The sequence below is a fragment of the Lissotriton helveticus genome, chromosome 3_1 (genome assembly GCF_964261635.1).
Source record: "Lissotriton helveticus chromosome 3_1, aLisHel1.1, whole genome shotgun sequence".
Lineage (NCBI taxonomy): Eukaryota > Metazoa > Chordata > Amphibia > Caudata > Salamandridae > Lissotriton > Lissotriton helveticus.
The window spans coordinates 225,534,554-225,559,455 of record NC_136061.1 but is presented as its reverse complement, the minus strand read 5'-3'; the positions used below and the strand labels follow the sequence as shown (position 1 = coordinate 225,559,455).

Sequence of the window (24,902 nt, the reverse complement as noted above, 5' to 3'; positions counted from 1 at the left end):
GGCTCGTCGCCTGGGGGAGCTGGGTGCCTTGATGGCTCGGGAGCCTTTTCTGTCCTTCTCTGCTGATGGGGTGGTTCTTCGTTTGGATTCCTCCTTCGTGCCTAAGGTCTCCTCCCAATTTCATCGCTCTCAGGAGCTGGTCCTGCCAGCTTTGGATTTGGCTCAGGTGGACGAGGATGATCTTCCTTGGTCCTTGCTGGATGTTTACCGGGCTTTGAGGGACTATGTTGACCGGACCCGTGCCTTTCGGCTTTCTGACTCCCTGTTTGTCTCTTTTGGTGCTGTCTCCAGGGGTCGCCGTGCTTCTTCTTCTTCCATTAGGCGTTGGTTGAAGCAGGTTATTGTGCTGGCCTATTCTCTTTCGGGTTCTCCTCCCCCGGCTGGGGTTCAGGGGCGTTCGACTCGGGGGATGGCTGCTTCCTGGGCGGAGGTTCGTGGGGTGTCCCTTTCTGAGATTTGTAGGGCCCCCACTTGGGCGTCTGCTAATACCTTTGTTAGGCATTACCGTATCCAGAATGTTCTGGGGGATGACACTAACTTTGGTTTGGGGGTTCTTAGGGCTGTGTGTTCCTGATTCCCCTTGTTTTCTTTCTCCTGTGCTGTTGTTTTCAATAAATTGCTGGGTTTTGCTGTGCTGCTGTGTCCTGGTGGTTTGTTGTTTGATGATGGCCGGTTGCTGCTTGGGTATTCTCACTTATTAGTGTGAAGGGGACGAGGACAGGAGGGACCTGGGGTAATGTCCTATTACTTACCGGTAATCTTCATTACTCCGGGTCCCGTTGTCCTCGTCCCCTTCATACCATCCCTCCCTCCCGGGCTTTCCGGCCCTCATCTTGGGCTTGATGGCTCAGGAGGCATGCTGGGTACTGTACCCTTATGTACTCTCTATAGGGAGAGGGAGGGGCGTACCAGCATTCCTGCTTTTCTTTTTTCGGTCGATGAGATAGTTAATCTCACTTGTTAGTATGAAGGGGACGAGGACAACGGGACCCGGAGTAATGAAGATTACCGGTAAGTAATAGGACATTATGGTTCCTGCAGCAGTACCTTAATAAACAAGTGGCAAGCAGTTCTGAGTTAGCTCACTGGCCTTCTTTGAGATAGAAGCGACATTGACATATATCAACGTGCGCCAGAAATCCACCAAGTGAGCGCAGTTTTGAGAGCTGGGAGTCCTGAGTCTTGGATTTTCACTGGGATATATAAAAGTGCAATTTTCCATTTTAATTCCCTTGGGAATCTTTGCCCTCCACTACAGGAAAACGGCTGAACTGAATTAAACCAAAGTTGACAACATTTGTTTAACTTTACTGTGCATTTTGTGATTTGGTGTAAGTCCAGTCAGCAGTTTTCCAGAAATTAGTATTTAAAACGGTGCCTGGGCTGGCAATGAAGGGATTTATGCTGCTAAAATGTAGAGCTAGCTGGATTGTTGGTATTCAGAAACGCTCTGATTGCCTCATAAAAAGTGGATTAGTGGACCCTGACTGGCTGATCATAAATGGAGAATGTATTGTGGCAGTCATTACAAGCCAAAGGTTCTTGGTCCTGGAGTTGTGAAAAAAGAAATCAATTTTTTTTTTCTTTTAAAGACCAATGGTCCCAGATTTTATTTAGTTTCACAAGTAACAAACCAAATGATCATACAATGTCATAAAAACTACAAACTTTACCCAGCCTGTAACTTGTTTCGACATGTCGGTCATACATAAGTGAAAATAAACAGTAGCCAGGGGAGATGCATTAGTTCGCAATTATCAGTGCCAGGAAAAAGTCTCGGGTTGCAGTGCCTGTAGCATGTGTCACTGCAAAAGGACCGGGGCGGTGGATGACTGTTCCCCCACTGCTCCGTGTCGAGGCGGTCACGTTATACCAGCCTGGGTGCATGTCCGATGGTATGCGGTCGGGGTAGCGTCCCAGTCTTGGGCAATCGGGTACATACGGAGGCCCGCCGTCTCCTCCCTGTGTAGAGACACGCTCTCTGCGCAAGCCCAGTTGTCAAATGAGCGACGTCAGTCTGCAGGGCACGGGGGGTGTCATTCTTCCATCGTTTCGTGATGAGTCGCTTAGCCGTAATGAGCCCCAGGTCCCAGAAACGTGCCTGTAGTTTGGTCTGCTTGGTTCTTTTGTAGAGTCCCAGCAGGCATGCTTCCCACGTCTTGGGGAGGGTATCGCCCGTGGCTGCCGTCAATGTGTCAGTGACCGCCGACCAGTACAAGGTGAGGTGAGGGCAACTCCAGAGCGCGTGTAGGATGTCCGAGTTCAGGAGACCGCACCTGGGGCACGCTGACGAGGTGAGTCCAAAGTAGCGGTTCAGTTTGTCTGGGGACAAGTATGCTCGGTGTATTATGTAATACTGGATGATCTTAAACTTCGCGTTGCGAGGAACGTTTCTGGCGCCTGCCAATACCGCTGCCCACTGTTTGTCTGTCCATTCACTACCCCGGTCGGCCGTCCACTTCTCCCTCAGTCGTTGGGAGGAGAATTGAGTATGACAGTTTAGTGCCTGTGCCAGCCAGTGCACTATATGGGAGCCATCGCCCATCACATGTAGGTACTGAATGAGCATATGCGTGGTCGGCTCGTGGGTCAGGTCTCCCCATGCCCCCGTCAGCGCACGAAGAAGCCTGGCATGCGTCAGAAATTGGCCTGCCGGTAGACCAGTGTCAGTGGCCAGAGTCTCGAAGGACAGTAACTCCCCATCGCTATACAGGTCTCCCAGGCCGTCCAAGTCCGCCGCAGTCCAACTGCGTAGCTCGGAGGAGGACAGCGCGCCAGCTCCCAAGGGGGTCCCCTAAAGAGGCAGGTTCGGGGCATAGGGCACCGTGCGCTTGGTGAGTCTGAGGCTCCGCATAAAGCACTGCCGTGCGACAGCCACATGGATCCGGTTGGGGGGCCGACCCTGCGTCAGGGGGTGGAAGAGCGTCAGCACTTGTGTGGGGGACAGGGTAGCGTCTTCCGTGGCCGTATCCATCAGGTTCTTACCACTCAGCCAATAGGTAACCCATTGTAGCTGGGCCGCCAGGTAATATAGTTCCTGATTGGGAACCGCCAAGCCACCAGGTTCCGAGGCTGCGTAGAGGGTCCTCAGTGCTACCCGGGGGCGTCCTTTATTCCAAATAAGGCGCCTGGTGAGGGCTTCCAACCCCTTGAATATGCGCGTAGGTACATACACTGGTAGGTTAGCATAAAAATAGAGGAGCCGGGGGAGCATTATCATCTTCGTCAGCGCCACTCGGGCTGGCACATTCAGTGGGAGGGAGTTCCAGAACGTGACCTGGGCTGACAGCGAGGATATGGCTCTCACTAGGTTGCCCTCCAGGAGATCAATGGGGTCCCGATATATGAGGATCCCCAGGTACCTGAATACCGTTGGGTGCCATCGGAGCATCTCTCCCATCATGCGCACATCGCATTGTGGCATTGCGTCACTGAACGCATAAACTCCTGATTTAGCCCAGTTAACGCGGAGTCCCGACATGTCCCCGAACACCTGAAAGATGTCCGTGATTGCCGCGGGTATATGGGCGAGGTCCCTGATATATAACAGTAAGTCGTCGGCATACAGAGACACCGAGTGGGTGCCGTCTGCCAGTGGGATACCCCAGGCGACGCCGGAGGCCCGGAGCAGTTCTGCCAATGGCTCCATCACGAGGGCGAATAACAGGGGGGAGAGGGGACAAACCTCCCTGGTGCCCCTCCCAATCCTTATTCTGTCAGAGAACAATCGCCCAGTCCGGACTCGTACCTCGGGCGCCTAGTAGAGGAGCCCCACCATCTGGACATAGGCATCGCCCAGGTCATACATCTCGAGGACCCGGAGGAGATAGGGCCACTCCACCGAGTCAAACGCCTTTTCGAGATCAAGTACAATGCACCCAGAACGCGGCCAGGTGGAAGTAGCATAGCGTTGGACTCTGAAGAAGCGGCGCAAGTTGTAAGACGTGCTGCGGGTGGGCATGAAGCCGTTTTGGTCAGAGTGCACCAGTGTGGGAACCAGGGGTGCAAGCCTCCGAGCCAACGTCGCCGCCAAGATTTTGTAATCGGTGTTGAGGAGCGCCAATGGTCTGTACGATCCGAGCTCGCACGCCTCCCTGCCCGGCTTTAGCAGGGAGATCACATTGGCCTCGTTCAAGGACGCCGGAAGTTCAGCATCCTCAGATGCCGCCTTGTACATCCTTAACAGTTCTGGTATTAGTAACAAGGAGTAGGCCTTGTAGAATTCGGCCGGGAGTATGTCTGGCCCGGCGCCTTGCCATTAGAGAGGGAAAAAATCACCTCTCGCAGCTCCTCACTGGTAAGCTCAGCTCCCAGCTCCGCCTGTTGGGCGTGAGTGGCCGTTGGAAGCTGCAGTGTCGCCAGATAGTCCGCGATCTCCACCTCAGTGGCTCTCAGTCGTGAGCTGTATAAGGACCTGTAATGTGTCGTGAACGCCTCATGTATCTGCTTCTGGGTGAAGACTTCAGCGCCCTGAGTCGTACGGATCGACAGCACCGACGCGGATTGAGTGTCTTGTCGTATCAGCCACGACAGGAGCCTGCCAGGTTTGTCACCTGCGTTGTGGGTGCGTGCGGAGTGTGCTGCGAAATTAATGTTCTTCAGCCTCTCCATCAATAGAGCGTGGTCTGCTCTGGCCGAGACCAGTTGGGAGTCATCGCCTTCCGCCGCTTCCCGCTCCTTGTCTAGTAGTGCCACTTCCGCTTGCAGCAGGTCTCTCTCCACCCGCCCCCGTAGGCCTGCCTGCACGCTGAGGCAGCTCCCCCGGGCCACTGTCTTAAAGGCGTCCCACTCGATTGTCAGGGACGAGGCCGAGTCGCTGTTGTCCTCGAAATATTGTATTATCCTCCTAGATATCTCCTCTCGGAATGGGGTGTCGAGTAAGAGATCCGGCTGCAGGCGCCACGTGGGTATAGGTGGGCGTGGGCGTCTCCATCCGTAAACTAGAGTGTGTGGGTTGTGGTCCGAGTGCGTCCGCCCCAGGTAGTCAGTGTCCGTTACGGAAGGAATCAGGTCCCGGGACATCATATATCTATCTAGCCTGACGTGCAACGAGTGGGCCCCAGAGTAGTAGGAATACACCCGGGCGGTGGGGTTCCTGACCCGCCAGGCATCCCGTAGGTTCCACTGTGTCGCCCAATCAAGTAGGGCCCTGGAGGCTGCCTGGGCCGTGGCGATAGTCGCCGGGGGAGACGAGCGATCAAGGGAGACATCTAGCACACTATTATAATCACCACCTAATAATAGGGGCACGTTGGGCCAAGGTGCAATCACCGCTGATAATCGTGTTAGGAACTTCCCCTGCTCGACATTTGGCGCGTAGATGGAGGCTATTACTATCTGCTGCCCGTCCAGTCTACCCTGTATGAAGACATAGCGCCCCTCAGCGTCAATGTTGCTGTGTGTCAGTGCAAATGGAACCCCCGGCCGCACCCAGATCAGAGTCCCTCATGCAAACGCTGAGAAGGTCGTGGCGAATATTTGCCCCCGCCACCTACGGCGAAGCGTGGCGACCTCTGTGGCTACCAGGTGGGTCTCCTGCAACAGTGCTATCTGTATCTGATGTCTTTTGAGATAGGAGTACACCTGATATCTACGTGAGGGTGTGTGCATGCCCCTGACATTCCAGGTACAAAATTTAACCGTAGTCATCACAGTTTCCATCCCGCCCAAGCACCCGCACCCCCCCCCCAACCCACAGCCCGCCCCGGCCACACATGCACAGCAGCAGACATTAATTACCATTTTTCCAACCCGCCATCCCGCACAGACCCAGGAATGCAAGCTGCAACACTTTAGTGCCAACACTAGTCTCAAAAAGAACATTAACAGAACCATAATACCAGAAGGGCAGCAACGGAACATGTCGCCGCCCAAACGCTCTAACGAGCTCAATCAATCCGTGAGTTCAATGGGGGGATGTCAAAGTACGTTACTTAAACAATATTGGATAGTTCACTAGGCCAAGAGAGCCGTGGTGACTCCCCTCCACGGGCTGTGGGCCAAAGGGCACCTGAAGTCAATGGCAGCGCCCACAGTCAGGGCCAGAGTGTCTAGCGTCACAGGGCCAGGATGCTCTGTTCCGGGGGGGACTCCACTTCCCCCCCCGGGGAGCACTCCACCCCTTCAACACAATGTTCCTGGTGTTTCTCAAGTAGAACAGCTCCGATCCCCCTCCCGGCGACAGGGGCAGCCCAGAGTTCAATTGGGAGGAGGGGGTGGCGGAAGCAGGGCACAGGCCCCGGGGACGGAGCCAGTCATGGCAACCGAAGACTTCTGAAGTGCCAGTGGGGGCCTCCAAGTGTGCCATCCAATGTAGTGCATAGCCCGCTACTCGTCACCGGCTGTTGCCCGTCCAGGGCTAGGGTGAGGAGGGTTGCTATGCTATTAGGTCCGCCGTTTGGGGTGTGACATCCGGTAGGCCCTCTGTAAGTTTTTCATCCGGCAGTCCGTACAAGTATTCGTCGTCCCCGCTCCCGCGTGATCTTGGGCTGGCGTTGGAGATCAGGATGGGTGACTACGATCCACTGAGCTCGGCCACTATCCGGAGGGCTTCTTGTTGTTCACTGTGTATTTGCTCTGGTGTGGGGCCTATTTCCGTGTCCGCTGTGGATGACCTGGTCAGCGACGGGCGACGGTGCCTTCGTCTGCGGGTGCCGCGGTTTCTACGTTGCTCCGTCGGTGCGGACCCGTGGCCCGTATCAATCCCAGAATCCAGCCAGGATGAAGCCGCCTCAGGAGTATCAAAGAAGTGAGTCTTGTCCTGTGCCACCATTCGGAGGCGTGCCGGGGACAGTAACGAGTACTTGAGAGCTAGGCGCCTGAGTCGCTGTTTCACCGCCAAGAACGATTGGCGTTGTCGTTGGACTTGCACCGTGTAGTCGGGGAAGAACATCACCTTTGCATTGTCCACCTTTATGTCCAATAATTTCCGGGTTTCACGTAGGATGGTGTCCCGATCACGGTAATTCAGTACCCGCAGAAGCATTGGTCTGGGATTGGAGCCCTCCGGGGGTGGACGGGACGGCACTCGGTGAGCCCTTTCCACCACAAAGTGCGGCGACAGCGTGCCCTCTGGCAACAGTTCCCGGAGCCAGGCCTCCATGTGTTCCGCCGTCTCCCTCCGCTCCCATCGCTCCGGCAGGCCTACTATGCGCACGTTGTTCCTCCTGGCCCGCCCCCTCGCATCCTCCGCTCTGTCCTCAAGGAACTCCACCCAGTTGAGGAGGTCACGTATGTGCTTATCTGTCTGCACCAGTTTGGGCGAGGCCTCCGCCATCGTCTGCTCCTCGGCGTGGAATGGGTCAGGGGGTGCTGTAAGCGGGATTACTCGGGTTCCACACCCGCGCGGTTTGAGTCGAGCACCCCTGATGTAAGGTCGATTGCCAGTGGGGCCGCTCAGGTGTGGTTGTGGTCGTCACAGGGTGCAGGCCGGGTCCTCGAAGGTGGGCTAGGCTCGACGTCGGCCAGCGACTGCGGCAGGGTAGAAAGAGGGGAACAGAGGCCCGGTGCTTGCGACTTCACCGTCTCTGCTTGCAGTTGCAGGGTCCCCAGGGGGCCACAGGAGCAGTGGGGGCCCCCAAACGGTGGAGCGCGGTCCCTCCCCGGGGACCACGTGGCTCAGCGGGGTGCCCCTGGCGCCGTCAGGCAGGAGGGCCGGTGCCGCAGTCTTCAGCGGCCGAGGGTGTCGCCGTCGCTTCCAGAAGTTGGGGCCGCTGTAGGTACCAGGCGCAGCGGCGCGACCCCGTTCCCCACTCCTTGCAGCCCGGGGGTGGGTGCGCGCGGCGCGGCCTACCTCGTAGGGCCGGATCCCCGGCCTCTGGTGATCGGGATGGCCGGCCGGAAGTGGGCCCAGGACGGGTAGTTGCCGAGGCCGCTGCCGGTCGGAAGGTCTGTGGCTCCGATCCGCCCCAAAGTCGCACCGGCGATTAATTAGGCTCCGGGGTGCACTCGGTCCAAATCTGAGACTGCCACTGCTGGAAATGACGGAGAATTGGCCCGTGGTAGGGGAGCTTCACTCGGAGCTCAGCCCGGGCACGTCCGTCTACATCGCGTGCTAAGCCACGACCCCGTGAAAAAAGAAATCAATGGCTACATAAGGGTCACAGGTGGGCAAATCCTAACTCAGAGGGGTACATGGGGAGCCCCACCTGAAGTAAAACATTTAGGAAAAGAATGTATTTAGGGTGTGGGTGCTGCCGTAGCAGTACTTGGTACTGTGGTACCCAGAAAGGCACCAGCTATGTTACCATGGGTGCAGGCTACTGAGGTACAGATATAACATGTTTTTAAACAATGAGAAGGGGCTGGTCATAGACAAGACCCTGCAGCTGACCGCCATTGTGGAAGCCAGTGAATGAATGCAGTTGGGGTTGGCTGCCTGCAGTGGGTTGGGCGCAGGGCCACCCCACCACTGCACATGGCTGAAAGCTGAGTGCAGAGGGGTTTTAGGTGCCCGTGGTGAGTTGAGCACCAGTGGTGGGTTGAGCACAGGACCTGGCCAAAGGTTAAAGAGAAATTATAGTAAGGTTTTCTGATACGATTTTAGCTTACATAAAAAAACAGAAATTCCTTGAAAAAACAAAGGCTAAATTGACGTTATAGTTACTAGTTGAAATGAAATAAGAACGAATGCTTAAAAAATATAAAATTACAGAAATATGTTAGTTATGATTTAGTGAACAAATTATAACATTTGCCTCCATCATTCACAGCTTATGACCTCACATTACTCATGATATGTTGGTGACATCACTAATACCATCTCAAATGACTTTGTCCATGATCATGCTAGTCACATTAATCCATAAACCCTTACATAATTTTCAAAACGAAAGTTGTTAGTAAAAGGCCCATAGTCATATACAGCATTAAAGTACTGTGTGTACATGCATTGGCGCACATAATAGAAATAGTTTAACCTGTTCCTTGCTCGCGTCGGCCAACGGCAGTCGCAAGCACTACCTCGCTGGTGCTGCGCACGTCCATTGGCTGAAGCAGCCTCGCACACTCATTAATTCTCCCGCACTGCAGGTGAATTTGCGCCGCGGGTAAGTGGTTAAGCCCTGGCAGCCAGTGTGGATGTACCTGTTGAAAGTTATATTGTGCACCATTTACAAACCAGTAAAGTTTGGGGCGTAAGTAGTACACCATGTTAAACAATGTGAAGGCTGAGTCACCTGATGTTTCAAAGTAGATTATGATTTAGAGCAAAAGACTGTTTCAAAATAATCTGTGAGAAAAGGCAAAGCTTACATTGACAATAGATTATCCACTAGTATATGTTTGGGCAAGTGACCATGTTAAATAGCAGTAATACGGTGCTATGTACAAATTCTATGTAATGAAGTTATTTAAAAGGTATCAATGGCTATTTCCAGAATTTCGCTGACAATTTTGAGGAACTGCAGATGTTTGAATAATGTATAATGTATTGGTGTCCCACTTAGAGGTGGTTTAACTCACACTGGGGTTGTATGCATGTGGCTCTAAGGATATATGCCATGGTGCTCATCTAAAGAATGTGTGTAATGAATTTTACCAAACTACAGAGGGTTGTCCACAGGGCCTGGCAGAAGGTGACTTATCAGTGGCATATTTACAGCTGTCAACTTTTTGACTTAAATGTTCAGGTCATATAAAGTCTTTATGAGATATCTTTACAAACACACACACACATACACATATTTCTATTGTCAGTTTTTTGCAAAATAGGAGGATGGCAAAACAGCTAACGCTTTCTCTACGCCAGACCTAACAACAAAGCTTATGCAAGCACAATTTTACTCAATCCGCTTAAAAAGACAAGAGCAAACAAACAAAACATAGTAATGAGGCTTGAGAAAACACAGGAGATGGAGAACTGCTAAGTGGTCCGAGTCAAGAACTAGATCCAGTTAGGAATGGTTGAGTGAAGGGAGAAAGGAACAACAAACAGAACAAGCATTGGTAATGCATTGGTTTCGCCTATGTAATTAATAAAAAGCGGTTTTCATCAAACTTCGCTTAGGAGAGAGAAAGAGCTCCCTGACAAATAACACAGGAGTGGAGAGGATGTCTCGGCAACACTGCACAACATCTTGTGATTCTATGCAATTCACTTAATGTCTCTGGGTGATACATTGTTATATAAATATGCTGCAAGAGTAAAAGGCAAAACTTTATGGAAATATAGTTCCACCAAAGTAGATGTTAACAGGATTTTGGTGGCAGGAAACTAATGAGAAGCAGACGAGGAACAAGCATTGGTAAATGCAGGAAAATAGGCTACAGCCAATAGAAATGGAGGAAAGGTAAGGGGCACGCACAAGAACCAATGAGAAGCCAGAAAAGAGTGGAGGTGGAATGAATGACCCTTTTAAGTTTATATTAAAAACAATAGATTTCTCAAGCACACCGCAAGCGCTGTGCAGGAGAAACCTAATAAGAAACTCCATGGCTGAGCCAGACTTCTTAACGGCAATTCTGGAGAGCTGTAAGCAGAGAAGAAAGAAACAAGGAGATGGAGGACTACAGATTTTAGAACTTCAGAAGCTTGTGTTCCCTACCCTAGTACCACATCAAACTCCTATTGTGCTGTCTCTGATCTAGTCCAAGCTCAGAAAAGGTCATTGTGAAAGGTTTGCCAATATTAGTAACCTAAAGACACAGGGTCCCCTTAATGCTGATTTATCGTACTGACCATACACATTTCCATCCAGCGGAGCAAGACGTTCAACACATGGCAATAAATAATACATCTCACGCTGCACCACACTCAGACAGAATTGGATTGAGGTACTTCATACATTTGGTAGAGGCAACTTTGAACTACACATCAGAGCCATCCCACATGGACCTGAGAAGAACCCGGTTGCTTTGCCAAGTGACTGACTCAAACAAACCTTTTGACACAATCAAGATGATGGACCAGAGGGAATCAAGCCAAGGCTGTGCCAAAAACACAAGGCATTCAGGCCATAGTAAAAAATTCAGAAATCAATTAGACACTAAAATTGAACAACCACCAAAAACCTTTCACCAACACAAGCTGCTTCTTTCTGATTAGAATGTAAATCTCAATAGCCCAAATCTGAGCCTAAACCCAGTGACAACAGCAAAGTTTAAGAATAAAAATGTTCAGGACATATCAGCCCTTGTACCAGACAGGAAAAACATTTTAACAACAAAGGTGCCCAAAGTGTATCATCCAACTACATTTCCAAATGCTTGTTGGTCTTAGTTCAGTTTTCTGTGGTTGACTCAGAGCGTGAGTAGGATCACACCGACCCACAGCAGATGTTCAAATGGACGGAAATGAGCCCCCCCTTGTACTTCCCCTTTTGAAAGCAGGAAAGATGGCATCCACTTGGTACAGCTTCCAATGCATGAATGAGCAGCAATGATTGATGGCACTTTTTATGAGGTGTTACTGAATACATCATCAAATTGTGACAACCTGGTGTAGCTACCATTGGTACAGCAGGTGCAGTGCACCAGGGCCCAGAACCCTGAGGGGCCTACTGACCATTGTGTACTATGCTACCCCGACAGCAGTCTAGGGCCCATTTTCCTTCCTAGCTACCATGTCCATGGCGCCCTTGCGACGCCACTGTGTGACACCATGTAATGTTTATGTTGTGATCTCCATTGTAATGGTGGCAAGTTTATCTATGTGTGTGCGCATGCGTGAGTATTTCCGTATGGGCTGCTCTAATCGCAGAATTTGCAGCAATTTCAAATCCCATTTGTCACAGGAATTCTTTTTCATTATTCTTTTTCCATAATTCAAAGGAAAACTAAACAAAACCGTATTTTGCAGGTAGCATCATAAGAAGAAGAAGAACTAACGGGCACATGCATCAAAGGAAATTGCATTTGCAAACGGTGCGAATCGCAAAATTCGGCCGTTTGCGAATACAATTTCCATTTTTGGGATGCATTATGGGCCATATGTATCATGCCCAAATGCATTCGCAAATGCCAAAATTCGCAGAATTTCGGCATTTGCGAATGCATTTTCGCAAAATGGTATGCATCACCCAAATCTGCATGCAAAATAAGGAATCGCAAAATTTGCGATTCCTTATTTTGCGATTGCATTTAAGGAATCACAAATTTTGCGATTCCTTAAATGCAATGTAAGAAGCCAAAAAAATTCGCTAATGGCCTTAAGGAATCGCAAATTACCACCAACTTCTACTTGGTGGTAAGTGGCAAATTCCTTTAAAAATGCAAATTTTTGCATTTTTCAAAGTGCCATGTGACGCACATACATGCCCTTAGGGCATGTATGTGCGCCACATGTGCACCCATGCATATTTCAGGGGTGCAACAAGGTATCCTTTGGACACCCCTGCACACTTGAAATTATTGAATCGCAAATTGCGAATAACTTCTCATTCATTCCTATGGGCCTCCTGGCCCATAGAAATGAATGGGAAAGTATTCCTTAATTGCGAATTCGCAATTAAGGAATATCAAGAAATCGCTAAAAAAATGCAATTTTCTGCATCTGCCCTATGCATTTTGTTGTTCTCGCAATTTAAGAAATCGCAAAATTGCGATTTCTTAAATTGCGATTGCATTTAAGGAATCTCAAATTGAGATTCCTTAAATGCAATGCATCAAACTTTTAAAATTTGCGAATTCGCAACTAAGGGGTGCAAATTACCATGAAGTTGACCTTCATGGTAATTTGCGAAAATTTTAAAAAATGCAGAAAAGTGCATTTTTCAAAGTGCCATTTTACACACACACATGCCCTTGGGGCATGTGTGTGTGAAAATGTACTTAATGGCAAATTTCAGGGGTGCAACAGGGTGTCCTGTGTACCCCCCCTGCACCCTTGAAATTGCATTCTCATTTTGCGATTCCTTAATTGCGATTCGCAAAATGAGAATGTCTTCCCATTCATTCCTATGGGCCTTTAGGCCCATAGGAATGAATGGGAAGGGATTCCTTAATTGAGATTCTTAAATTGAGAATCGAAATTAAGGAATTTTAAGAAATCGCAATTTATTTAGCGATTTCTTGATGCATTGTAGTTTGCGATTCCTTAATTGCGATTCCTTATTTTTCGCAATTAAGGAATCGCAAACTCCAATGTTAATGCATGTGCCAGTAAATGTCTAAAACGTCATGATGAAAATAAATATTGGCTATTGGTAACATCTGCAAACCACTCAGCATTAGAATTCTTTATTTCTTTCCACTAGAAAGACCTACTGAGAAAGAGGGTTTGTAGGAAAAAAGCTCTTGAGCAGGGCCCCTCTAGGAAGATGGTATTGTGTAAATTAGGCACTGGCATTACGCCTCAACTGAAATGGATTTTAAATGAACCTCAACTTGGGCTGCATGGGAACTTGATTCACTTTTGAGGCCAGCATAATTCCGAAAAGGACAGGAGAGTCAGAGCTGGGCAATACCTTCCCTTCTCCAAGGGGTTGCCAAAAGTATCTGTCACTAACTACTGAAAGGAAACCCGCAGTTAGTCAGATGGCTGTCCAGAAGCACAGTTACACATATTCATACACAATGGCGTCGCTGTCTTCCGCATGAGCAACAGTGATCATTCAAACATAACAATTCCTCCCCAACCTCTGACAACTCACTTTAAATAGAACTATGAGCTTGGAGCTAAAATTAGGTATGAGTCAACGTCAACTTCCAGTTTATCTGAATTTTAGTGATGTTGTTGACAGCTTCCCAAAGATTGTGTTTACAATATCAAACCCTTAAGAACAATTGCGGATCCATGGTCTCCCACTGTTCCTTTAATTTGCCCATTCGATGACGTCTACTCGTCACTTTTCAGCAAAACAAAAATAATAAAACCCTCCCAAGTGTTGTTCACTCATCCATCTTTTGAAATTCCAGCACTGCGGTCTTCAGAGCTTAACACGGAAGTGACTCAAGGGGAAATCCTTATGGTTTGTTATTTACTCACATGCTTGTGCTTAATAAATCATAATTTTTTCCAGGAATGTAGCTCCACAAGGAAGTGACTAAGAGTGTAAGACTAAGAGACAGTTAGCTGGAAGTGGTGAATAAATGCCCCCGCCTCATTTCGTACTGGGCGGTTGACTTATTTCTCGGAAAACCTGAGAGGTCTTTGAGTGGGCTGTATCCCCATCGAGAGGCTAGTGTGTTTCAAATCCTTAGACCTACCTTTAGTGTGCTCCGCCAGCAAGTCTCGCGAGAGAGTGACCTTTCCAATGACGTCATCACGACTGAAAGACAGAGAAGGAAAGCATTACATGTTAGTGCTTGTTTTGCAGACGATGAACTATTTGCGTGACACCTCCCTGGCTTCATTTACCATATCCTACGCTACTCCCCATGAGCCGAAAATTGTCTGTCCATAAGCTCTCTATTGGGTATCAACATTATCTGCTTTACATACTTGAAATGCTGTCTATCTTCTACCTAATACATCACCCTTTGTGTGCACACTAACTGCTGTGTGAACTGAGCCAGTTATATTTTACTGTTTGTTGCACATGTCCAAGCCTTGCGTGCTCTACATACTGTGTATCACCACCCTTTAGTTTTATTCACAGTTAGTCAGGCCCGGCTTCAGGATCCTGGATCTAAAAAAGCCATGACGACTCATGGATGAAACCAGCATTAATCATAGAATTTTATCAGATCTTCTGTTTAAACTCTGACCAAGTGTCCATTATAGCCATGTCTAAGAAGTGAAAACAACATAGCTTTAGTAATGCTGGATCTAGTTGGGGCGACCCTTGGCAACGCCCAGTGCACATTTTTGTGCCTTCATTTTTAAACTTCCTTCTAATCAAAGCTCCATCTGCACAGTTTAGTTTTAAGGTTTTTTGAGGCTCCGGTGAAAAACATACCCATGAGGTCATTCTACTTTCTCCCCAAAATGTTTTTGAGCAGCCATAGCAAAGATTTAAGAGTTTTTAAATAAAGTTTTATAAAGGGCTTGGAGTTCTATTTGGGAGCCTTGGAAACATCAGTGACAAATGGAGATTTTTATTTCAGTATGGGTAAAATTGATCAAAACATAAACAAGTATTTGTAAAGCACACGTTCACCCGTAGGCATCTTGGCGCTGAATAACATATATTTATTGTCATTCAACGGTACTTTTGTTATCGTCCTCAGATGGATGAAAGGCTGAGTGGACCTGCTGGGATTTGAACCTGTGACCATGAGGTCAAACAGCAGTCCCTGCAGGGGATGCATCAGTCCACTGTGCCACCAGACCCGGCTAATAGCATAATATGTTTTATAGTAATGGAGAGGGTGGTTCCTATCAAAATATTCTAGAGAACACTGGTGGAAGATCCATTTTAATGCACAGCAGGTCAGTAACACGGCTTATTATACACTAGTATTTAAATCAAAGTTTACATGGGACTTGTAGATTCTCACAAGTAATTATTTACGATCAAGCACAGTGTATTCTAAGCAGATGGGACAGTAGCAGTGATTTGCATATGGCACGGTATGAAGAAAAAGCACAAAAGAAAATGAAATTAAAATGCTCTTAGGAATAGGGTGACTTATAACAGGTTGTAAACTATAGAAGCCGGACAAACTGGGACTGATTCAGCCACGTGCAAAGCACTAAAATAATTGAAGTATTCCCTGATTTGATGAACTCTTATTTAGACAAAAGGAACCAGGAGCTTTTGGATAGGTCGCTTACTTGACAGCTTGAGTGTGAGAGTGTGCAGTTCCTTAGACAAAAAGATAGTCTGTAAGGTCAGTGGAATGCGCTCCAATAGGAACGAGTGCTCTCACACACCCCGAGAGGTGGCATGCTTCTTCATCTGGGCTTGCTCCTCGTCGGGCTGGTGCTGCAATGCCCGACGGTCACCTGCGTAGGGGCTCTTTGGTGTGTGTGTGTGGTGTAGAAAGTAGTGTGATGAAAGTGAGATTAAAATAGGTTTAGTGATACTGGATGTAAATACATTTTACTAGTGGAGCTCACAAACCTAATTAAAACCAATAATGCTCGTTTGGGATGCAATGGTCCTAAAGAGCTGGTGTGATTAATATCTAAAGAGTGTGGTCAACATATTTCTTGCAGCCAAGCTGATTAGAGGGACAAAGGAAGGGGGCAGGGCTGGTGTCAGGTTCATCTGCTTGTGACCGTGTAGGCCTCTGTAGCATAACTAGTCCTTGGGCACAGACCCCAGGCCATTCTGTTAAGAAAGGCCTCTCCACACCCAAGCACTTTGTCCTCTGTTTGGAAACAATCCACATCTCACCACAGGGGAGCCATCAGCAGTCAGGTGACAGCTGAATACTGACAGAAAGGCCACCAAAGGTTTAGGCAGAGAAAGGTAACATTTGTAAAAGGACCCTTTCCAACATAGTCCAAATTCAGATTCACCAATACATTAGATTTTGAATAACTATTAAAATGAATCCTCAGATTATATTTTTCGCTGCTTCCAAACCGAAAGTATCAGTATAAAGTGTTAGAATGTAATCCAATCTTTTCCTATGGGGCGCTGTGCTTGCAACTGTGAAAAGGACGTTTGGGGGCCTTTCTACTGTCAGGACACGTGTAACATACATTTTTACCTTTCCTACTCTTAAATAACATTCACCCTTCAGTTTGGGTAAATAAGGCCTACCGTAAGAGTGATTTATAAAGTTTAGGCCTGTCAAAAAGGTGATTTTAAAAGGTGTGATTGGCAGTTTAAAAACTGTACTGCCAGGCTTCAGCAGCAGGCCTGGAGACATGCTTTACAGTGCTACTGTAGTGGGTGGCACACTGAGTGTTGCAGCCCACTAGAAGCATTTAATTTACGAGCCCTGTGTGAGTGGCGGCTGGTGAATTTTAAAAGTGGTGAGACAAAATCGTAGGCCCACGTGGGACATGTGTACAAACTCAGTGTATGGATTCCATAAGTGCATATGCATATAGATCCATATATACTGAGTGTAGAAGAAACTGTAAAGAAAATAATAGTACCCATGCTGAGAAACCCTTATGTTCATACTAAACCATTTGCACACTTGTTATTAGACATCCAAGCACACCTTCAGGCACCGAGCACAAGTTCAAACTCTGACCCTCTGGACATGCTCCCACTGCACATAATGGATAGCGATGCAAGTAGATGTGGGCGAGCCAAAAAATTAACAGAGAGAGCAGAGCCAAGAGCCTTGCTTGGCTCTTACAGCCTATGCTCGAGCCAAGCCCTGAAAATGTTTCCACGTAAAACATACAACCTCACTTAAAATACGATAAAGACTCTTTAAATGTCTAAAAACTGTATTTTTTAAAAATGCAGAAGATTTGACATAATGTCACATTTATAAGTGATCTGAGAGATATTTATTTAAAAGAGATCCTTTTAAGCATGATCTTAGAACACTTCCTGCCCCCGCCCTGGTAACAATGCCATTAATCGACTAAAAGGAAATTCAGTTGTCATTTGCACCCTGTATGTGGCCAAGATTCTTATAAATAGAACAACATTTCAGTCTGTTAATGTCATCAACATCATACTATTTTATTTTGGTTTCAAGTACCATAAAAGCACACAAATGTGAACGTCTGTTAATTTAAACACAATGCATTTTTGTACAGCTCATATTGTAAAGTCACGTATTTGATGGAGAATGGGGGAATTAAAATATTTGCCTAAGATTACACAATTTGGTTAAGGTAAAAGCAGGGATTAATCCAATGTCTTCCAGTTTCACTTTGTACAAATCAGCCAATAAATGGGTATTTATTTGTCTCTCATAAATAGACTAGTCAATTAGGAGGAGAAATTGTTCTTATGTACATGCTCAAGTAACATGGAATGAAATACAGAGACCAAACCTACCATAAAGTTGAGGTTTGGTGAAGTCCCTGCACGCGACGACTCAGTGAACACACAGATATCCCCCAGCACCGGCATCGCACCGAGCTGCAGTGCTAAGTAAGTTAGTAGGGTCCAGCCAACTAGTTTAGCGAAAGTGCAAACTATTATGTCTCTTTAAAGCCGAACATGCACTTTAAACAAAAGTAAAAAATACTACATCTCGGACTCGGTTAATTAACCTGGAAGAAGCTCTGCTGTGCCCCTTCTCCTGCCTGAGCCCACCCATCACATTCAAGTCCTGACCAACAGCAACAGTTGCTGGGAGGCAAAGGAGGATAAAGAGATCAGCGACACACCCAGTCCTTCGGTATTAGCAAAGGCTTGACTTGCACTCGGCCATTTAGTTTAATAACACTGTTTTATTCCTGCCCTAGGAAATGTGAATAATGCCCTAAAGGGAAACTCGTTTGGGAAAGTGAAAATGAAAACCTATCACGCCCCCCAGTTTGTCGTCACAGGCCTGGCTTATGCCTCTTGAGCGATGAACACTTCGACCTGCTAACACATGTGCAATGCTGAAGAGGCCTGAGGTCACATTTCCATGACCCCTTTTCCCCAGGAAAAAAACTGGGATCCACACCAGTTCGTCACAGAGCAGCAATTTATTTCCAGCTGCTCAGTCTTTTCATCTTTTTCTTTTCCCCCAAAGTAGGAGCTTAAAGCCTTTAAAGTGGTGTGATGCTTTGCCGCTTAGGTTGATGAGTCTCCGCAGCATTCCTGATCGGAGGACAGGTCTATCCCCCTATGAAATAATCATGGACAGAGCGATGAGACTGCCAGCTGTGCCTGCAAATGCGCTTGTGAGCATTACAGATTACAAGATTAATGATTACTACAAAGGAATGGCTGATGTGGTGCATTCCGTGTCTCACCAGGTTGAAGCTGCTACCGCACCACTGCATCAGGAGTAGTGCCATGATCTCAGTCGCAGCGACTGGGTCCTGGTGAAGAAGCACGTTTGGAAAATGCGCCAAGAACCCCGATGGTTGGACTTTACCAGGTTATTCTCATTACGAACACTGCTGTTAAGTGTGGTGGTCTCCCCAACTGGATCAGTGCTGCCTACTCTCGAAGAGTGGAGTGTCCCCTTGATGACGTGACAGTACATTTCCCAGAAGTGCAAACTGCAACCGAGAGGCAGCGGGAGGAGTTTGGGCAAGCTATTGTATGTTTGTGGCTGTCACAATTCTGTATTTCATGTTATTGCTTCTCAACCAACCAAGATATTTTATTTTGCCTCTTATAGTAACGTACCTTTTGAATCGTCATATGGCTTGTGAATTGACTGGATTGATTGGTAATCCAAATATAACCCTCTAATCATAGTCACTGATTCCTGGTCTTCATTGTGGAGTGGCATAACCTTCGCATGTTAAAATCTATTGTTGATGTTTTCTCCCTTTCTTTGCTTTGTGTCAGCTACAAAGGTTCATCGAATCTATCGAGTACAATCTTCGACGTCTTGATTGGGGGATCACGTTTGTAAGGCTGAGGACACTACACCAGCATGCCATTGCTTTTGAAACACCAACAGTGGGCAATAGACCTGCACAGTATTCCTAGATTCTGAACAATTTCTCTCTACTATCATACAGGCTGATAACCCATTGCTCATTCAAATTGGCATATTCCCCTAATATTTAAACTATTGATAACATATGCTACCAAGTGGTATCAGGTTCTGGTCTGCAGCATAAACTACCGAATTGTTTGCAAAGCTAAGCACTGCAATTCTATACTAGTGGCAGAGCTTTTTGTCCACTAATGCTAATAACACCACCTAAAATTGCAACATTTTCTGATGGCAAAAGGCACAGGCCTCGGTTTTCATGTAGGTCTTAAAAACATCTATCATAAAATTCCTTATGTAACTTGAAGCCATTTAGAATTGCATCCTCTTTAAAACTTGGAACTCATCAGCGACAGACTATCAATCAATGTTAGAAATTTGCTGCTGCATCTTTAATACTGGTCTTATGTGTGGTTTAATGTCCTATTACTTACCGGTAATCTTCATTACTCCGGGTCCCGTAGTCCTCGACACCTTCATATTTACAAGTGGAGATGATCATCTCCTGACAGAAAAAAACAAGAGGAATGCTGGGATACTAATACTGCCCCTCCCCCGGGAGTACATAAGCAGTACTTACCCAGCAGCCCTCCTGTACTAACAAGCCCAGACAGTAAGGCCGGCCGCCCCGGAGGGAGGGAGGGGCGTATGAAGGTGTCGAGGACTACGGGACCCGGAGTAATGAAGATTACCGGTAAGTAATAGGACATTACCCCCAGGTCCCTCCGTCCTCGACACCTTCATATTTACAAGTGGAGATTACCAAAGCAGAAAACCCGGCCTCCCGCACGCACAAGCACACCCAGGAAACCACAACAAAAGTAGCCACCCAAGGGAGCACTGAGGAGGAAAGGAAAACCGCAGGAAACAGCCGGGCCGCAACCCAGAACAGGACAGCAGGGACAAGGACAGGAGACAAAGAAAAAAGGCCAGGGCTCCAAAGAAAGGAGGCCGCCAACCCGAGAAACCGGCAACCGGGACGCGGACCAGGACACCAAGACCAGCCAAAACAACCCACCGGAGAAGACCGACAAGGACAGAACCAGCCAGAAGGCACACAGGGCCAGGCAGACCCACCAGGAAGACGAGACAACCCGGAAGAAAGCCAAAGAAAGAAACGGCCAACAGAGCGCAGGCACAAGCGCCCAGCCCAAAAAGGACTCGAGCCCAAGAGACCCGAGGAGGAAACACGGCCAAGGAGGCCCAGGAAGCAACAAGCACCCAGGAGCCGACCAGGATCGAGAACCCGACCCAAAAGACAGGGAAGGGGAAGAATCCCAGAACCCAGCCGAAAGCCCACCAAACAAGGAGAGGCCAACAAGACCGGAAACCAGCCCCAAAGAAAACTCAACCAGGTCGGGAACAGAGAAAACGACCACAAGCCCAGAAAACCCCAACCCCAAAGGGATGGAACACAAGGCAGGAGGGGAGCACAGAGCAACGGGGAAACCCCAGCAGCTGCCCAACAAGGCACAGAGGGCAGAAAAAAGAAGGCGCCCAAACGACACAGGACCGCCCAGGAACCCCACACCCAGGCCAGGCAAGCAGCAAGGGCAGGAGCAGCGGGAAAAAGAAAGCCCAGGGAGCACAGCCCCCAGACCAGAACCACAAGGACCCAACCCAGTAACGCCGGAGAGGAGCCAAGCAAACTGCAAAAAAGAGGCCAACAAACGCCAACAGAACCGGAAAGCCCGGAACAGAGCCAAGCAACCCGACCGCGCAGGAGGAACAGCAGGCCCAAGCAAACCCCAGAAGGAGAGCAGAGGACCAAACAGCAGGAAACCACAGACAACCCGCAGCCAGGAGGGAGGGACCCGCAGAGGCACAAGCACCACAGAACAGCACCCCAACCAGAGAGGGAGGAGCACCCAAACAGACCCACACCGGCAACAAAGCCCGGGAAAGCAAGGGAGGAAGGAGCGAGCCAGGACCACAGAACCAGGAAAGCACCCGGAAACGGCCGGCAACAAACCCCCCGAGCAGGCCGAAAAGGGACAGCACAGCCCGAAAAACCCCAGGAGGCACAGACCAAGGCCACACACAACCAGCAAGAAGCCGGCTGAACCAGAGCCACAGAACCCCACACAGGCCCACAACACCGGGAAAACAAGCCCGGGAAGAGAACCAACAGCAGTAGAAGGCCCAGAAGGAACCACCAGGAAGCAGCCCCAATGCAGAACACCCCGCCAGGACCCAAAGGGAGACCAGCAAGGAAGCAGAGCCCAAAAAGGAGCCCAACATGCAGGAGCGGCACGCCCAAGCCAAAACCTCAGCCAGGCACCCACCAAGGGAACCAGACGAGACCAGAACAACCCAGGGAGCAAACACCCCCGCGAGTAGAAGGACCAATAAGCCAACAGCACCCAGCAGCCCCAGGAGGCCAGGCAGGAACCAACCTGGCCTGACCAAGCACAACCACCGAGCCGACAGCGGAGCGCGGGGACAGCACACCAACCCAGAGAACAGGAGGCACGACAGGAACCGGCAGCCGACAGGAGGCCCCAGCCAGGAACAAACCATGGCAGGCACCACGGCAGAAACAGGAGGGGCGGCCAGGAAACAACAGAACCAAGCCAAAGGCAAGCACAGGGAGAGCCACCGCAGAAGCAGCCAGGCCAAGCCCACAGAAAAGGCCCCCGGACAACACCAGAAGCCCCAGGCCGGAGCAAAGGGAAGGCCACAGCACCAGGAAGACCCAGGCAGGGTCCCCCACCAGACACCATGCCCGAGAACAGGCGCAAGCAGGGAGGAACAGAACAGCCGCACCCAAGGCCGCACAAGCCACCCAAGCGCAGGCAGAGAGGGCAGAGCACCCCAAAGAACCACCGGCACAACACCGGCAAGCCCCCACGAGAGGAACCAGGCGCAGCCCACGGGACGGAAGGAACAGGGCCAGGAACCAGGAGCCCCAACGGTCGACCAACCCCATAGAGGCCAGGAAGGGAATAACCAGGACCCTCAAGCGGAGCAGACGGCCACAACAGCCAGCCCGCAGCAGAGGCAAGACCACCGAGGGAGCACGGCAGGTCAACCGGAACCAGGGGAACCCACAGGACCCCCCCTTCTCCTCCGCAGCGGCTCAAGGAGCAGGAACACCAACCCACCACCAGGCGGGGCAGGAGCCCGAAGCAGAAGGGGAACAGGACGCAACCCAACAGGCAGCCGCAGAAGAAGAGAGAAGCGACTCCGATATAAGAGCAGCAGAGGGCAAGGCACAAGCAAGCAGGCAGGAAAACCCCAACAACACAGGGAAACCCACGAGCAAGCAAAGGCGGAGCCAGCAAAAAAAGAACCAGCCACCACAGAGGCGACCGGAACCCACGCCAACCCGAGGCAGGCCACAAACAGAAAGGGTGAATGCCCACAGAGACGCCAAGAGCAGGGGCACCCCCCGAAGAAGAGACCCAAAGGGAACAGACCCATGGAACGCCCACCACCCGAGAACAGCAAGAACCGGGGCAGCAGGAAACCCCAAAAAGGGGAGACAGCACAGTGCCCGAACGCAAGACCCGGCACCCCCAGGAGGCACCGACCCAGGAACAAGACACACACCAGAAGGTACGCCTCACAGCACCCCAGGACCGGCACCAGCATGCCAACAGAGGACCCACCAACACCGGACAACACGACAGCAGCGGCCGGAATTAAACCCACGGGCCAAGAGCGTCAGCCAAACCAGAGGCGCAGAAACCACAGGGCACACACCAACGCCGCACAGGCCACCGGAGAACTGAGGGCAAAGTGACAACCAGCACATCAAAAAGGACGCGCCAGGCAAAAGCGGAGGCTACCAAGGCGGGGCAAAGCGCAGCAGAACCGCCAGTGAGGGGCCCACAACACAGGATGAAAGTCGCCCATACCCAGTCGCAGCGGAACAGAGGCAGGGAAGGAACAAAGGGACGCCCCACACACAGTGCCAAGCGGGCAACCAGAGCCACAAAGCGGGGGGGGGGGCGAAAAACATGCCGGGGGGGGTCAACACATCCCACCAAAGACAGAGAAGCTTGAAGAAGGGGCGAACATACAAAAAAGCCCCATGTACACGTCAAAGGTCTGCAAAGACCTGTCAAGGACGCAGGCGCGGCCGCAAGCAGTCGCTCGCTAGCCCGCGAAGCTGTGTCAGCCCGGGCTGACACAAACGAGGGGGGGGGACGGACGAGCTGAAGCCCCGTGAACCCAAAGGGGTATGCGCGCCCGCACAGTGACCCATTCAGGCAACAACAGGGACAGAGCAAAGCACCCAGCATTACACAAAGTAAACACCGTGCACCCCCCAGAGGGCACCCCAAGACACAGCAACATATTTGAAAAAACGCATCAGTACCACCACATCACAAACATGTTAAAGTCGCAAAACACGATCAACGTGTGCGTCTCACTTCTTATCATCTATCCTGCCATCCAGTAGCACTTATGTGCACAAGCTGGCATGCTGCAGCCTAGAACTCCGAGCTGCCATGACTGAAAGAGCACTCCGCCGAGTGTTTCACGCCACCCGGGTACGTCGTTAGCGCTCTCCCATCTCTGAAGCAGGCCCATGGTAGCACAGGTCGGAGCAGCTACACACCCCAGAGCTGGAACAGCTGAGGACTACACAAGGAAGGAATCCGCACGGAGGGCACAGAGAGAGAGCAAAAAACACCGCAAAGCGGGACTCACCCGGAGCGGGGGCCGGAGCATCACGAACAAGGCCCACACACAAACAGCCGGCTCCGGAATCCAAACATCCAGCGCAGCGCGTCTCCCACCCGGCCAAGCTCGGAGAGACGCGCACAGTGACCCGGAAGCAACCGGGAGGCGGCGCACCAGCCGCAAAGGGCCGGTAAGTTTCCGGAACACCGGCCAGGAAGAAGCCATGCCTCCCAGCAAGCCCGGCAGGCTGGGAGGCAGGCACACCAGGAAACATCACCACTGCCCGCGAAGCATGGCAGCCGGGCAGAGGGAGCTGAGAAAAACCTGCACGCCACCCCAGCCCAGCAGGAGCAGGTGCAGCAACATCAACAGCATCCATCAGTCCATTCTGTCGAAGACAGGAAAAAAAGAACAGGAGGGCTGCTGGGTAAGTACTGCTTATGTACTCCCGGGGGGAGGGGCAGTATTAGTATCCCAGCATTCCTCTTGTTTTTTTCTGTCAGGAGATGATCATCTCCACTTGTAAATATGAAGGTGTCGAGGACGGAGGGACCTGGGGGTAATTGGGTATGATGGGCATACATACTCTTGGCTTTGACAAAATCATGTTGGTTTGCATTATTGTCACTAACATGGAGCAACACTCATTTAAACATTGTAGTTTTGCTTTTGAAAAAGTAGAGGATCCTATCGAGGATCGTACGTGTTAAATGGCTTTCATTTCGGGTGTTAAATCCCATTAGAGGGCATTGATTTGTGGTGTTTTGTTGCGCTATTGATGGTTTCCTCATGGTGCTGATGTGGGATGAGTAATGATGTGTCTATAGCTAGCCACATGGAAAGATTGCATTTACGTACAGTTG

At 49.8% G+C, this 24,902-nt stretch overlaps 1 protein-coding gene across 2 annotated transcripts in view; it reads right to left on the bottom strand.

Annotated features, from left to right (window-relative positions):
* Positions 1 to 24,902, bottom strand: part of LOC144822310 (ras GTPase-activating protein 4-like) — a 528,733-nt gene that overhangs the window by 355,532 nt on the left and 148,299 nt on the right. For both annotated transcript variants that reach the window (XM_078679660.1, XM_078679661.1), the window contains exon 4: positions 14,146 to 14,207. In XM_078679660.1, the coding sequence (XP_078535786.1) occupies positions 14,146 to 14,207 (62 nt within the window). The remainder of the gene's footprint in view (positions 1 to 14,145; positions 14,208 to 24,902) is intronic.